General features: G+C 37.8%; 1 protein-coding gene across 2 annotated transcripts in view; it reads left to right on the top strand.

Annotated features, from left to right (window-relative positions):
* The first annotated feature begins 2,658 nt into the window (after positions 1-2,658).
* MFSD11 (major facilitator superfamily domain containing 11) overlaps positions 2,659-15,908 on the top strand; it is a 33,669-nt gene continuing 20,419 nt past the window's right edge. Inside the window, exons 1-12 of one of the 2 annotated variants that reach the window (XM_015645914.3) lie at positions 2,659-2,858; positions 3,080-3,253; positions 4,692-4,747; positions 5,733-5,840; positions 6,255-6,334; positions 6,433-6,529; positions 8,189-8,247; positions 10,401-10,542; positions 11,353-11,393; positions 12,155-12,220; positions 14,095-14,220; positions 15,069-15,243. In XM_015645914.3, the coding sequence (XP_015501400.1) occupies positions 3,158-3,253; positions 4,692-4,747; positions 5,733-5,840; positions 6,255-6,334; positions 6,433-6,529; positions 8,189-8,247; positions 10,401-10,542; positions 11,353-11,393; positions 12,155-12,220; positions 14,095-14,220; positions 15,069-15,243 (1,046 nt within the window). In that variant the 5' untranslated portion in view covers positions 2,659-2,858; positions 3,080-3,157. The remainder of the gene's footprint in view (positions 2,859-3,079; positions 3,254-4,691; positions 4,748-5,732; positions 5,841-6,254; positions 6,335-6,432; positions 6,530-8,188; positions 8,248-10,400; positions 10,543-11,352; positions 11,394-12,154; positions 12,221-14,094; positions 14,221-15,068; positions 15,244-15,908) is intronic. The other variant, XM_015645915.3, reaches the window with a different exon arrangement.

The following is a 15,908-nucleotide window of genomic DNA, read 5'->3' on the forward strand; positions in this document are numbered from 1 at the left end:
AAAAAAGCGATGGTGAAGTGAATCGCTTGCGGCGCGGGCGGGCGGGGACGGTTTAAAATGGCGGACGCGGAGGGGAGAACCGTGAGGGGAACGGGGCCGAGGTTCCGTGAGGGAACCGGCGCTCGGCGCGGGTTCTGCGAGAGCGGGTCTCCCGGAGCAGCTGCTGTGAGAGCTCGGTGCCTTTCCTGCCCGCTGCCTGTGCCGGCTGTGAGGGGCCGGGCAGCCCGGAGCGGGCTCTCCGCGGTCTCTCCTTCATCCCTGCGGGCAGCGGGGCCCGGGGAAGCCTCCTCGGCCCCGCCGGCTCTGGGTGGGCCACGATGGATCCGCGCCGCAGCCCAGGCGGTCCCCGCCGGCTCCTCGGTGCCTGCGGGAGCCGAGCAGGGAAATACTAAAATATCCTGACATCGGCCTGCTCTGCAAGTTCGTGCTGTGGCAGGAACGTGGGAGATTTGCACAGCCCTCGTGTAAGGGTGACAGGCAACTTTCAGAGTCCAGGGAATTCTGTGAAAGCTGCTCCCCCACCCCAAAAGTTGTTGCTCTGTCACCTCAGGCAGCAAAAAAAAGCCCAAACTCCTGAACTGTAATACCTGGTTCTCATCTCAAAACAATGTTAAAGTTTCTACCTGGCTGTTCCATAACACTATGTTAAAAAAAGAATAGAGACTGTTTTCTACTGATCTGTTTAATCCAATGACAGTATTGATGTGAAAAATTATTTCAGTATTAGAATTAAAATTCTTAATTTTACTATAATTGTATTTGTTTCGGTTTTTCTTTACACCGAAGAACTATAAAAATAAACAGTGACATGGATACAAATCCAGAAGCAACAGTTTGTTTCCTGCTACAAATTACTTTAGAATCAAATAAACTGGTACTGCTTTGACATTTTGTATTGCTTCATGTTTGTTCTATTTTTTATGAATGAAATTAGACAACTAGGTCTATTGAGTTAACAGCAATTTGATTAAAAATGAATACAATTTAGTGAATTCAATAGCAATTTGGTATAAATGAATACAAATTAGTAAAAGAATACAATTTAGTGAATATATTCAGATATATGTGTATATATATAATTTGCCAGTAATTATGATTAAAACATAAGTAAAACCGACCGGGGTACAGAGAGGGCTTCTCACCCTACCAAACAAAGCAATTCAAACTGAACTTTTATACTATATGCTTATACATACTCATTAATGTTTCCTGTAAGTCTCCTCCTACTTTCAATTCTTGAACTCTATGTCACTATTCCTCACGGCACATGCCTCACTTGTTGCTAGAGGGTCTTCATTCTTCTTTTGGTGGTCTTTGGATGAAGGCTTACACTCATCCTCGTTGTCCTCTGGATAACCTTACAAGTTGCACGTGCTTAATAAGCGTTGTTATGTAAGTAAGCATTATATTCCACTAATTAGTCTTGCATTTCAAAGATAAAACCATCATTTCAGACCCTATGCTTGAAGTTGTTCCAGCTTTGTCCATCTCAAGGTCGATTTTGTCTTAAGACATTACTTACCTTCAAACTACATCCTGTAGCCTATATTTTTTTTAACATGTGACATCTGCAAAGGGGTCCATCTGCCTTGTAACCCTAATTCCCTTTATTGCTTTATAATAATAACTTTCCAAATAGTTACAGTTTAGTTAGCACGAATCATCTCCATTTATCACATATTTTTTCACCAGAGAGTTTTGATTAAAAAATTCAATGTTTCATCTGTTGGAACCCTTTTTCAAAGGAGAAATTTGAAGTTTATCTTTACAGAGATTTCCCTAAAATGACAGAGGAAGTTTCCTATGCCACTGCCCTCCCCTCATCCATCCATGCAGTTGTTTAATCATGGAAGGTGATTAGGTTCATTAAGCCAAACTCATTTCAGATCTAGTCTAAACTCTCTCAAACAGCCTGTCTAACTCCTGGCCTAAAATCCTTTTCTCCCTTTGAGACCTGTTCCTTTAAACCCTTTAGTGTATACAGCAGAGGTAAAATGTGGTGATTTGTCATTTACTTCAATCAATTCTGCATTTCTTCCTTTATCCTTCTGGCCAGCATTAAAGTAGAACTGATTTAATTGAATTCTCCAATCCCAGAATAAACAAAGGCTGGAAAAAGTGGCCTTTTGGTCAATGTCTGATCCTCTCCCAGTTTTGATGATGTTTTAACAGAGCTCTTCATGACTCGAAGATCAATTGATCTTAAATTTTTTATTTAGAAACACTGAAATAAAAGGTTAATGGTATCACTTCCATCCCTAGAGGTGTTCAAGGTGGAGGGGGCTTGGAGCAACATTTTCTAGTAGAATATGTCCCTGCCCATGGCAGGGGTGGGACAAGATGGACTTTAAGGTCCTTTTCAAGCAAAACCATTCTGTAATTCCATGATTCTGCAGTTGTGTGAGGTTTTTACTTTTTGGTTTGGCTTGTCAGGGTTTTTTTGTGTGTTTTTTGTATTTTTGTTGTTTTTTTTTTTAATCTTGCCAGGTGCTATTCAGTCCCTAGAAACTACACTTTTGGTAGAAATGACATTATTTAAAGGGAGAGATTAAAGGGAGATTTCCACCGCTTTAAATTGGACAAGGTTGCTCTGACAAAACTGCATTTCCCATAGTGCACAAGTGCTTTCAGGGCTGGGTCAGCTGATCGAGACACTGAAATGTTCTTTATTTCCTGTGCAGGACATGGAAATGTGCGGGTGGCTCCTCTTTCCTTCCTCAGGTGATTGAGAGGCCGAGGAACACAATTCTGATTTCAACAATGCCGAGAAGCTGAGGCGATTAAACCTGCTCGGTGTTGGGAAAGCTGCTCCTTTGGGAAAAGGGATGTCATGAAATAACACACTGCAGTCAGCCTTGGTAATTCATGGGAACAGGGAGAAGAAATCTTGGGCTTTACCTTTTCTACCAGATCTTTTTTTTAATTTTTTTTATTTTCCAAGTTACCGATTTTGTTGCACTTTATTTAAAGGGTTACCAGGACTCTTGATTAATTGATATTTTCTAGCAGCTAATAAGTAGCCCTAAGTAATAATTACTTTCAATTACTTTTATTCTTTTTGCTTTTGCTTTTTTAACAGAGGTTAAGAGGAAACTTTTAAAAGAAAAAAAAAGAGTTTTTCCAGACTGAAGCTGAGGACTTGGGAAGAATATACAAAATGTCTTCGGAAGGGAAAAAGCTTTTCAACATCATTATTTTGGGAGTCTCATTTATGTTTATATTCACTGCTTTCCAGTCCTGTGGAAATATCGCGGTAGGAGTGACTTTAAAAATGTTCCGTGTTTCCATTTCAGTTATTTATCCTGGCTTGTCTTTTGTGTGCTCTAATGTTGCTTTATTTGGGATTTTCTAATGTGCAAGATACTTTGACGTTTATCGTCTTTTGATTTAGTTTTAAGTAGATGAATGTGTTTAACCAAATAATTCAGCAGGTTATTTCTTTAAGATAGCATAGCTACATATAAAACTGAGCCTGATTGCTTAGAAAGCAGAAAATTAATCTTATAAAATATTTGAACTTTAAAATAGTATCTGCTTTGACACTTGTGATGTTGGACAGTGCAATTACACTGAACCTTGTATAATTCTATATTCTGTATAGTCCCTTTCAAAATATTTGCCTAAGTTATTATTAACCATGCTATTATTGACTAGATTTTCATAATCTAAGAAACTAGATATTGAGGGGGAGTATGAGGATAACACCTGACAAATAGATTTCTACAACTGCTAAACTGCCAAGTCACCTTCCAGCTGAAGGAGTTATTTGCTATTTACTATCTCTTTGCACAGCAAAAATTGAGCACAGCATAATCCAAATTTACTGTTACTATTTAAATTTTTAGACTCCTGCTAGTGCCAGGTTTAGCCCTTTAACTTCCTGAGCTGCTTTCAGTATTATTAGTTCTGTTCCTTCAGGGCAGTTAGATTTCAACATCCCTCTAGAGCCCACAGGTCTTACTGGGTTCAGACAGTGAAATGTTCTTCACTGCATTATAGAAATATCTTCTTGGGGTGGTTTTTGTGAGTCCTAGTGCAGTGTGATACTTTCTGTGAGCTCTGAAGTGAAGCCAAACAATGTCAGAAATTCTGCAATGAATTCAGCACCTCACTGAATTGGACTTTGTGACACACAATCATGTAATTCATTGTCATAAAAGTCTTTACAGGTGACTTTCAGTCAGATCTGCCTGCCAGTCCAACCAACTATGTGGTCTCATGATCACCAAAGCTGATTCAAGGGGAAAAAAAGGAGCAGAGAAATAACAGGAAGCTGAAAATAATGGAAACTCTTATCAGGGATTCATAGTTAGGTCAAGTTAAGATTATTCTGAAACTTCTCCTTTTTTTCCCCCACTTTTAAAATTAAGATTGTTATACCTATCTACGTAAGAGAGGTGTTAAGTGAAACAAAAGTTTTGTCAAGTATTTTAGGTCTCTTATGAAATCATGATTTAATAATAAAGTACTAATTTCTTCTTTAAACATAGATGTTTCCCTTCCAAGTATCTCCTGCACCTTTGTTGTGGAAGTGGTGTGAGTTGTAATTAACATTTTAAATTCTTTTAAGTATTTTGTAGTGTCTGTTAATGAATAATTCTTATGTTTGTTACTGACTTCCAACCGATGCAGGTGTTCTCAAATACAAGATAAATTTTAACATATTACAATGTATGATCTTCTCCTCACAGCAAACTGTTATCACCAATTTAAACAACACAGACTTTCATGGCAGTGGCTACACGAGGTAATTACACAGATTTTCTTCTTACTTTGCTCCTTGCAGGGTGAACTTAGTTACAGTTTCATCCAGTAGAGAGACACTCAAGAGATTGCAGTGTTCTGCCAACTTCACAATTTATTGACATGCTTAAAGCAGTTTAAAACAGGCTTCTCACAGGTCTGCTCTGAATTATTTCCAGTTGAACTACATATCTGGTTTGCATGTTTTCTTTGTAGGGGAAAAACCCACTGTCATCACATTCTCAGGGTTTTACCTTAGGACATGAAGAAGGTGGAACTTCAAAAATAAACAAAACTGCTAGCTCAGGCCTTGGTTGTTTGCCTTTGTGCACTGTGTTTGTGTAGGACAGGTGGTGTGGATCAGCTCTCAGGAAATACAACATAAATGTGAAAGGAGCAGTCAGAAAGAGAAGCAAAGCCACAAAAAAACATTCTCTTGGTTGCACTGGCAGAGTCAAACTCGTCAGGCACGATCAGGGACCTTTTCCATGCCAAATTAATCTGTCATGTAGGAAAACCTGATTGCTCCTTTGAAGGGTTTACTGTCTTAATTCAAACTAAAAATGCCACTGGCACAAAATATGTCTGTAAAATTTCTGTAGTATATTTGACAGAAGATGAAAACCTCACTGGCAGGTAAATGAGGTTCTAGAACGTTCCCCTCTAGATGTAGAGGTTACAAAACACAATAACTGCTGTTCAGGTAGTTTGACCAATGCACACTGTAAATTATAAGATGTCATTGCCTGCAATAGTTTGGGACTCTGCTCAGCAATCCAGGGAATACTGTACACTCCTGTATTCCCACGTGGAGTGCCATGGGTGAAGGGAACAGAAGAAAGCAGGGAAATGTTTGACCATCAAAGTTTTGCTGTTATGTATACACTTAACTGGATATTTTGAAATGCACTGATCACTCTTAAATCAATTGCAGTGGTAGCCTATATTTTATTTTAAGTATAAATTGTATTTGTTTTTTATTTTTGTAGCATGTCCATTATTTATGGAGTACTGTCTGCATCAAATCTTATATCACCTTCGCTGGTTGCAATAGTGGGACCTCAGTTCTCCATGGTTGTTAGTGGTGTGTTTTATAGGTAAGTATTAATTTTAAGGTTTTGCCTGCTTCCTTGGAAATATTTAATTTTTTTCACATCTAAGGCTCCTGTGCCATACATGAAATTGTACTGGCTAAGAAAAGCCTCTCACAGAGATACTGCAGGTGTGTAACTGCAGAGTATTTCAGCCTCCTGGAAACAGCACATTTTTTTCCACAGCATTTCCAGACTTTGCTGACTGTGGAATTGAGGTTATGCTCTCAAATTAATAACTATATAAAAAAATTCTACGTGCTTAGAAGGGTAAAAAGATTTTTCACATACAGCCTGTTTTTTCAAAATCCCTTAGGAGAAAGTAGCTGATTTAGGAGCACCTAAGAGAGGTATCTGATTGTTAAAAGAGCATTGTCTACTTTAGGTTGGTATTGAATGAACTGATCTGTTCTGTTCTAGCCTATACATTGCAGTCTTTATCCAGCCAGCTACATGGGCTTTCTACACTGCCTCTGTGCTTATTGGCATTGCAGCTGCTGGTAAGCATTGTTCTCACTCTGCTGACTGTTTTTTATGAGATCTGAATATACTTGTAAAATATTTTTATTTCCTGAGCTGTATATTCTGTCTGTTTCAGTCCTCTGGACAGCCCAGGGAAATTGCTTGACTGAAAATTCTGATGAAAACACCATTGGAAGGAACAGTGGAATATTTTGGGCACTCCTACAGTTCAGGTAAGCTTCATTTGTTTGTTTGTTTTGGTTTTTTGTTTGTTTGGTTTTTTGGTTGTGTACATATTCTGCTTTTTACATCTTTTTATAAGTGGGAGACTTTATCAAAAAATGCTCCCCTGGGACACTGCAGTCAGTGGGAAGGAGACATGGAAGCAACATTTTTATTGATGTTGTACACTACAGAACAGGCAATGAAATAAAGTTGAATATTGCAGTCTCAGCTCTTGAGCTGCTAAAAAAATACATTTCTGTTAGGGGAGCATTTGAGGGATGTAACAGCAGTCTTGTTGGTTGTGGAGGGCTCTGACAATTTCTGTCCTTTTTTGAGGGAGAAGCTGTTTCTGCCATGGTGAAGATACTGAAATTGGACCTGGCAGTCAGAAGCCAGAAAAGAGATCTTGTTTTTGATAGCTTTCTGATATTAAACTGCATGCTGCTGGACTAAAAAAAAATCAACAAAAGGCTCAGCATCAGGAAGGGCAGTGAGAACAAGGCAGTGAATGCTGTGTTGTGGCCATAAAGTGTTTTGTGCAGATATAGCTAATGCCTCTCATGAGAGTGTAATGCAATTAAGATACAGAGAAAAATAATGAAAAATATGCAAGAAGACAGAGCTGATGGCTTGAAGAGAGACTGAAAAGGATGTGCAGGAACAGCAGCTGAAGAGGTTTATACCAATGTGCTAAAATGAGGGCAGCAGGGGAGATGAGTGTGGAACTGTTGCTCACCAAATGCTGCTGTGCTGGAGCTGGGGTGTTTTTGTAGAGTGGGTGATTAAACTCTTGGAGCTTGCAGCCATGGGAGTGTGTAGAGTTGGATGGTGTGAACAGGATTGAAAGGAATCAAGCAAATTCATGTTTTGGAGATAGCTGCACAAATGGTTCCTGAAGAGAGATCCTTCTACCACCTCTAATGCAGCAGTTCTGAATATTCTCCTAGAATATAAATCTAGGAGATAACCAGGAGAATGAATTGCAGAAATGCTTAGGCTGTTGAGCCTGCATTGCTAATATTGCTGTGGGGATGGGATCCTGGGCTTGGAGAATGTCAGCCTGAACCAGGGACATGCTTCTAAAGTTTTCAGTTCCAGAATTAACCCCTCAGTTTGTTGTCAGAGTAGCAATTTCCACAAACCAGCTGATTGTGTGTTTTACAGTCAGTAAAATACATGGGTTAATAAGAGGAAAACTTGCTCTAAAACTATTTTAAATCATTCATTCATTCATTCATTCAGAATGACTGTATATTGGGAAATGGTAGTTAGGCACAGAATTTCCTTGAGCTGAAGCAATACTTCAGACAAGACACATGACCCTGCAAAGGAAGTGTTACAAAATCTCCTCCAGAAATGTGTCAGCTTTCTAACCTATACCCTTCCAAAATTAGAAGCAACTTAGGTGCAGATTTCCTCATTTTTGCCACCACCTTGTGTCTTGATTGATGAAAATGAATAGCCAGCATTTTGGGGCAGAATCCTCAAATTTGTTTGATTTTTATGTAGAAGCAGCTGACATGGGGAGTAACCCATCTTTATTTCTTTCATGTTTGCACAGATGTGGGATTTATGTTTTTTTTTTTGTATAGAATATACTACTGTGGTGCTACAACCCTAATTTTTTCATAGAATGTATTGTTCAACTTTGTTCTTTTTGTTTCCAGCTTGATTTTTGGAAATCTGTATATATACCTCGCTTGGCAAGGAAAAACTCACATATCAGGTGGGTACTGCTTGTTTATATGGCAAACCTGTAAATAGAGTAGCATGAATTAACAGATGAAGTTATGAACTCCAAAATGACAGGAAGCTTATACAAAAAAAGACTTTTTTTTTTAATTTTTTTTTTTTTTAATTTGTTTTTATTCCCAGTTTATTGTAGATAGTCTCTTCTTGGAGATTTTCCACAATGGCTACTCTGGGATTTTCCCTGTGCAGACACATCTGTGTCAAAATACACTTATTTGAGGGGAAGGTGTTCTGGCTGTATGAGTAATATTATATATAATATAATATATTTATGTATTATACACACTATCTTATTCCAAGGTAACCTCCTGGTGTAGAGTGTTCTTCTAAATTATATTTGAGATAGATAAAGCTATGAAATAAAGGAAAATAAAGGGAATCCATCTCAAGTTACTTCCTGTTTGCATTAATTGTGCTGGCACAAAGCAGACAGAGGCTGAGATGAGGCCACACTGCTGGGAGAGTGGAGAAAGGACTCTCTTTCTTGGTATAGTTTATGAGATGAACTTCCTGATGGGATTGTAATTAATGCTGTATTCTTTTCCATTTGATGTTGTGCTAGACTGGCAAAGAGCAGGAACTGGAGAACAGTGGACTGTTCATGTCCTTGAGCTAGACAGTGTCGATATTCTGGTTTTAAAGCAAAGATTTCTGTCAAATATTTAAGTCAGGCAAAGTAAGTGCAGAGGGATTCACTTAGAAAAGTGGTGAAAAATAGATTTTAATAACCTAAAATGAGTGCTGCTGGGAAGCCAGTGCTCTGTGAACAGGTAAGTTTGATTTTCCTGTTCTACAATTACTGATAATTTTCCTTATTTAGTCCTAGTGTTAAATATCTACTAGAATGGTCAATTCTTTTAACCTTTAACAGATGACTTAATTCTGTTCTAGTCAATCAGGAATAAGATGTTGACTTTTAAATGATAATTATCAGGCTTCAGAAATAACAGAGCAGAAGGAACAGTTCACTTCTTGTTTCTGTTAGCTCCATCTTTTCAGGTTCTCCACAGATACAGGTTTGGTAATGAAACACTGGCTAAATTTCAAGGTCAATTTCTGCATTCCCTCACCTGTAACACAAAGGTTTAAGTGTTATTGGTAATATTTGAGACACTTTGAACCTGGGGGTGTCTCAAATTCTGTGCATTCCAAACTTCACTGCTCTGCTAACCACAGAATAGAGCAATGAGGCAATTCTGCAATTACACTTCCCTCCATCTTAAATGTCTTGAGATTCCTCTTTATTAGAAAAATTTATATCAAACCCTAACAGCGTTTAAATGTAAAATCTTATTTTACTAGCTATATAAAATATAAAATTAATATAAATATCAATGTAAAATATAATATTAATATAAAATAAGAAAATAGAAAATAAAAATATAAAAATAGCACATGAATTTCAGGCTGTGAAGCACACCTTCTCTTTTTGGATGTGTGGATAATACACAAGTTATTTTTAGGACAAGTTTGCAGTTGCTGTTGAGCTAAGTGGGGGAATTAAATAGAAGCAGAGGTAATATCTGCAGGGTCATGCATTAGTTCAATCACAACTGATTGCTGTTACTGGCTTTTTTTCCCTGCTTAATACTGGGAAATGGGAGTGGCTTTTGTGTTAGATGTGTCTGTGCTCTGCTGCAATAACCAACTTGTTTAGCAGTTTCTCTCTCCAGCTGCTGTGGCAGTTTCTGAGGTTTTGGTAGTTTTAATGCCTTTGTAGTTTCCCAGCTTATAGTTTATGATGTCCTAGTGCTCATGGTTCTGATGCTGAGATTCTCTTAGAAATCTGAAGGGGGTTTGGGGCAGTTTATGTCCACTCTGAATAATATAAGTCTTCAAAGATGTGCTTTCTTCTGCTAATGATTTATGCACTTCCTTTAATTGGCTGCTCCTTGGTCATAGCCTTTGCATGGCAGAGAATGCGAGGGACCTCTTTAATTTGCCGATATTTTATTAGCACCATAAAACTGAGACAGGAGTTTGCCAGCAGCTCCATGTGGAAGGTAAGCTAGAACATTAGTGTGTGTTAAACACTGTAGCATGTGTGTGTTAGTTGTTTGAAGGTAGCTGGATTGGTTTGAATCTCTTCTGCACATCTGGTTATGGCTCTTGTTTGTTTTTCCACAGAGAGCGATCGCAGGACTGTCTTCATTGCTCTGACTGTTATCAGTCTTGTGGGCACAGTTCTGTTCTTTCTGATTAGGAAAAAAGAGGACACAAAAGCTCCAGGGGATGATGATTCCACTAATGAAATCCTGGGGGAGAGCTCGTAAGTGTTGATGGCAATAACATATTTTCACATCTCCTCGTTCGTGCTCCTGCTCCGCAGAGGAACACTGTGCATTCCCCTCTGTGCTGGAAACATGAATGTTATCAACAACCTGGTGGAGTCACAGATTTAATAGCAAAATGTCTGTATTTTAACAATGAGAATATATAAGAAATAATGTTCTTGATCTGGTATATTCCCAAGGGTGAAGTTCAGTACTGCATGTGAAATTTTTCCTATGATAAGTAAATGCCTTGCAAAAGATACCCTTCATCTCTTCTTATTTATTATTAAACACTTTAATGTTTTATCTTGCCCTCATCAGCCCATTTGAAAGGCTGAAATGAACAGAAAATATTCCTTTTTTATAGGTTGTTTTACAAAATGGAACACGTATTTTCTATCCTCTCTAAATATATATGCCACCCTGATAAATACATTAGAAATGCACAGTTACACAGATTCAGCTCAGTTTTGCCTGAGGCATCAGCTTAAATATTTTTGCTTTATTTAAACAACAATGAAAATGTTAGAAAAAAACATCAGTGAGCATGCCTGTGAAAAAAATGTTGAAAGCTAAAAATGCTCAAAAGAAGGATTCTGTTAAGCAAGCATTCAGTAGTGCAGGCAGCAAAGAGATTTTGTGGTTACTTCAGATCTCAGAAACTTTTAAAAATACATTGGCATATTTCAGTTTATAGTGCAGGGCTAGAAAATGTACAGAAGGTTTGAAAAATGAAGGTGCCTTCCAGCACAGCAATAAAGGGTGGTTATCCTCTTCCATTTTAACCAAGTAATTTGTTTACCCAGGTCTGCAGGAAACAAAATGATGAGAGCAGTGGCTGCCTTCAGTAAGTACAATTTCACATAAGAATTGCTTCAGCAAAGCCTGGCATCTGCTTGCCAGCTCTCTGTGTTTGTGCTGATGATGTGATCGTGTACAAACCACTTCAATCACATACCTGAGTAGTCCAGGAGAGACCTGGAGTGTTCCTCCTTTGATGTGATTTCAGATCCAAACTGCTTTACAACAGCATCCTTGTAGAGATGAACACAAAAGGAGCAGGTTACTGCTTGGGAAAGGCAGGGAGATTGAAAAATAAAAATCAACAAACGTATGAAGATAAAAAGAAGCCATAGGTTGTTTGATTTTGTCACCAGTTGTTACCAGTTAACAATTTAGAACTGAAACATCTGCAGTTCCCTTTGAAGCTTGATGTGTTCTGCCTGAGACTGTTAAGTTTGTTGTGAGGATGTGGGGATCTTCATTGAAAATCTATTTATCCTTTCAGGATACAGTTGCCATTAACTGAGATTACAAAAATACAGAGAGCAGAAAATTGTCTGATAATTGAAAACTTTGTATCTCCTCTTTGATATTTCCCCCACTGCATTTCTTAAAAAATACAATTTTTAGATGGCACATTTCTTCTAGATGGCAGGTTGGGGTTGGTTTATTTAGCACTCTGCTGTAATAAACAGTAAATAAAACTTTAATATACACTTCGTATAATAACCAATTTTTGCTTTAAGCAAAGAGCAAAAGTAAGTGTAGATTATTTTAGTGGTAGTCTCAGAAGTTTTATTAATTTTCTTTATTATTTCTTTACAGAGAAATCTATTACACTGAGCTTCACCAAGGAGATGCTGCTTCTCAGTGTTACCACAGCCTACACAGGTATGAAGCCAGCAGAGTTTCACTATGGGGCAGTAGCAGTCTATTTTTTTGGAATTTTAACCCCAGACTGGAATTTTAACCTGTATCTCTGCAAACATTATTTGGATATTTTAATTAATCTTGGGTTACTCATGATGTTTCTGTGTCCTGGGGAGTGTTTCTGTACAGGAGAAGGCGTGCAGCCAAATCTGCAGCTGCTGGTTCTGTGAAGTTCTGGGTCCCAAAGCGAGAGGCAAAATTTACAGAGCTTTTATGGGATTTGATATTGTGCCATCAATAGGTTGGAGATTGTTTAATGCAGTTGTATTGCATTTGAATTAAAGGAATGTTTGTAAATCACATCTTCATTAAGGCATTGGAGATTGCTAATGCTCTTCATTTTATTCTTGGCTCTATTGTGAACCAGCTTAGCCATTTTCAACTGTTTTTATCAATAGGATTTTCTATTATTTCTATTCTGTGGCAAGGGCTCACTCTTTTTAGTAACTTGTAGTTAATGCCAACCTTGGACCAATGTATGAGTTGTAAAATATAAATATATTTTTGCCATATAAATGATTCTTCCACCAAAGAAACCCTATAAAACTTTGAGTTGTTTTGAGGGTATTTCTTGCTCCTCACTTGGCTTCAGATGTAGTTTTGCTCATGATCAAATTAGAGGTTTTTTAATAAAATAGATGCACTTTCAGAACCTGAGGCACCATTAGGAAAAATTATTGTTATGTGAAAAGAAAAACTTAGATGTGAACAAAATATAAACATTTATAGAAGCTCCTGGTAGAGAAGTAGCAAGAGTAGCTCTGCAGTTGGGTTGCTCCAGCCACTAATCTGAGATAGAAATTATTTCACAGCATCTCCAGTGTTGTGTTAACCCAGATTAATTCACATGAATCCCTCTGGGGATGGGAATGTGGAGCAAGGTAACAAGAGAAGGGAGTCAGATAGGTTTTGCCTGAATATCCTGAAATTTGGGTTTACAGGTGGCATAAAAATAAATCAGTCTAGACTGGTGAAAAAATATCTGCTGCCATCTTCTGGATCTGGGCTGGTGTTGCTACTTTCTGCAGGAAAATGGAAAATTCCCTAAGTCCAAAAAGGGCTTTTATTCCAAAATTACTGATCAGGTTAAGGTGCTCCAAGTGCACCCCTGATTTTGAAGCCATGCAGTTCATCCAGGCAGGGTGTGCTGTACCAGCATTTGTTGTAGCCAAAAAGCAAAGGATATAAATTAGAAAGATTTATTTTAAGCTATTTTTCTCTGTTTTCATCGTTTTAAATACATTTTTTTATTGTGTTGGTATTTTTATACTAATGATTGCTTGTGTTAGCTGGGTCAGTGGTGTCACCTTTCCTCACCCTAATGGCAATAGAAAAAAAGAAAGAGGATTTAAAACAAATAGCAGTTGTTCTTTCTCAGCTTAAATTCATTGTGTATGTATAAAAAAGTTCATTATAGGATTCTTATCTCCTTATTGGTATTTGGGGCTGCAGGGACTTTTAGGGAAGTCATAACTTGAATGTAATTGTGCTTTATTTCTTCGTTTGCTTTGTGTTATTTCACGTGGCATTTTTCATTTGAAGCAATTCCAGAGTTCTTGAGAAGCAGAAATATAAACTATATATAGGTGTTGTGTCAAGAGTGGCAGCACTGAACCTGTGTGCCTGTGACACCAATTAGTGACACTTTTCTGATGTGGCTTTTGGGAGCTGGTATAGAAGATTATAATAATTACACAGTTTAAAATTCCCTCTTTGCTTTTATTACCCACATCTCATTTAAATACATGATTTGAAAGATACCTGAGGGGGAAACAGCCTTTAGCTATGAAGATTTTTTCCATGATTGTTGCATCTCTGTTTGGTTTCCTTCCAAGGTTTGGTGTTAACATTCTTTTCTGGAGTGTATGGAACGTGCATTGGTGCTGTGAATAGGTTTGGCAGTGAAGAGAAAAGCCTGATTGGTCTCTCTGGTATTTTTATTGGTGTTGGAGAAATCTTGGGTGAGTCTAAATTTGTTATTTTTCGACAACAAAAAGGATTAGTGTGATGTGGTTATTCAAAATGGTATATTTTTGTGTTTAATAAGTAGTGTGTTTTGAACTTCTAGCAATAATGATGTGAACACAAAATTAAATAGTAGCAATATATTTGGCACTGTGGTTCTTTACTGCACTGTGAATTATACCTTACACTGTGTAAAGTGGATGTAGACCAGTTCTAATATTCTGCATTTTCTTTGGATTAATGTGGAGGAATACACAGATTTCAAATGTGAGAAGCACTAGGCTGGAATGTTATTAGGGAATTGACACCATTTTGCAATTTTAAATGTTGTTTTGAAATACTATTATGTTTGCATTTTTATTACTTCTTGAGTGATATAATTCTTAAATTTTTGAATAAATGCTTACACTAAGGATTTCTTTCTTTAAAAGGTTTGCTTGTGTTAAATGAGATGTGATATTTGAATAAATTTGGATACAGGTAATATTAACTAAGTAAATATTTCTTTTTTCTGTAGACTCAAGTACTGAGGTGTTTAACAAAAAACCACTGTTCATTAGCAGCTCAGATCCACTGAGTTGCATGTTTTTGCAGCTAAGAGCTGATCACAAGGCTGTCCATTTTCACTTAATGCTGTTGCAATACTGAGGGAAACTGGCTGCTGGTTAAACACCTGCCAAAAGGTGAAATATGTTCATCAGATCAATCTCCTGCCCCATTTTCCTTGGGGCTGTTTGCATGGCAGTCACTCTTTCTTACCCAATGTGGGAACGTTTATAATTTAAATTGTCAGTATTTCAACCTTCACTTCTGATTCAATTCTCTCCCCTTTTTTCTCCTGCAGGGGGAGGAATCTTTGGCTTGCTGAGCAAGAAGATTCGCTCTGGCAGGAACCCAGTGGTGATGCTGGGCATCCTTGTCCACTTCATAGCCTTTTATTTAATTTTTTTCAACATGCCAAATGATGCCCCCATTGCTCCTATGGAAGGAACAGATAAAGTTGCTTATATGATTCCAAGGTACGTGGGATTTCTTGCCTTTGGCTGCTGTAACTCAGGATGTGCATAAAGAGCTTCTTTCTCTGCAGAAAATTTCTTGAAGTTTTTTTCTGTGTAGTGACTAACTCCCTAGAAAAAGCTCTCAGGAATTCTGTTTTTATTAAAGGTAGATATTCCACCAGTGTGCAACCAATTTAGGAACTTGAGTGGCATAAGAATAAAATGATGAATAATAGCAGTTGTGTCACTTTACAGCTGATGTTTCTGACATGTAGCACAATAGCAAGACCAGCATCTATTTTAGTAAGTGTTGAGAGTTCAGTTTATTTTAAAACAGTCTTGGGCTCAGTTTTACATCAGGGAGCACCAGCCTTGCCCTGGTGCACTGATTTCCAAAGTCTCCCAGTGCTTATTATCAAATTCCACTTGGTTTGACTGCAGGCACTTAGAGCACTCAGTGTTTGGGGGAAGAATATAAAAAGCTTTCTTACCTCATCATTACAACTTTGTTTTGGGCTGTATTTTTACCAATTGGTGTGAAAATCCTGTACTGTCAGTTTTGCAGACCCAGCTGCTGACTTGCAATTCTAAGCATTTGTGCCTGTGCAGGTGACTGGTCTTACCTGGAGTATTTTTCTGCCAGATGAATTGGTATTTCTGTAACATTCCTGCAGATTTTGTGAACT

The sequence above is a fragment of the Parus major genome, chromosome 18 (assembly GCF_001522545.3).
Source record: "Parus major isolate Abel chromosome 18, Parus_major1.1, whole genome shotgun sequence".
NCBI lineage: Eukaryota > Metazoa > Chordata > Aves > Passeriformes > Paridae > Parus > Parus major.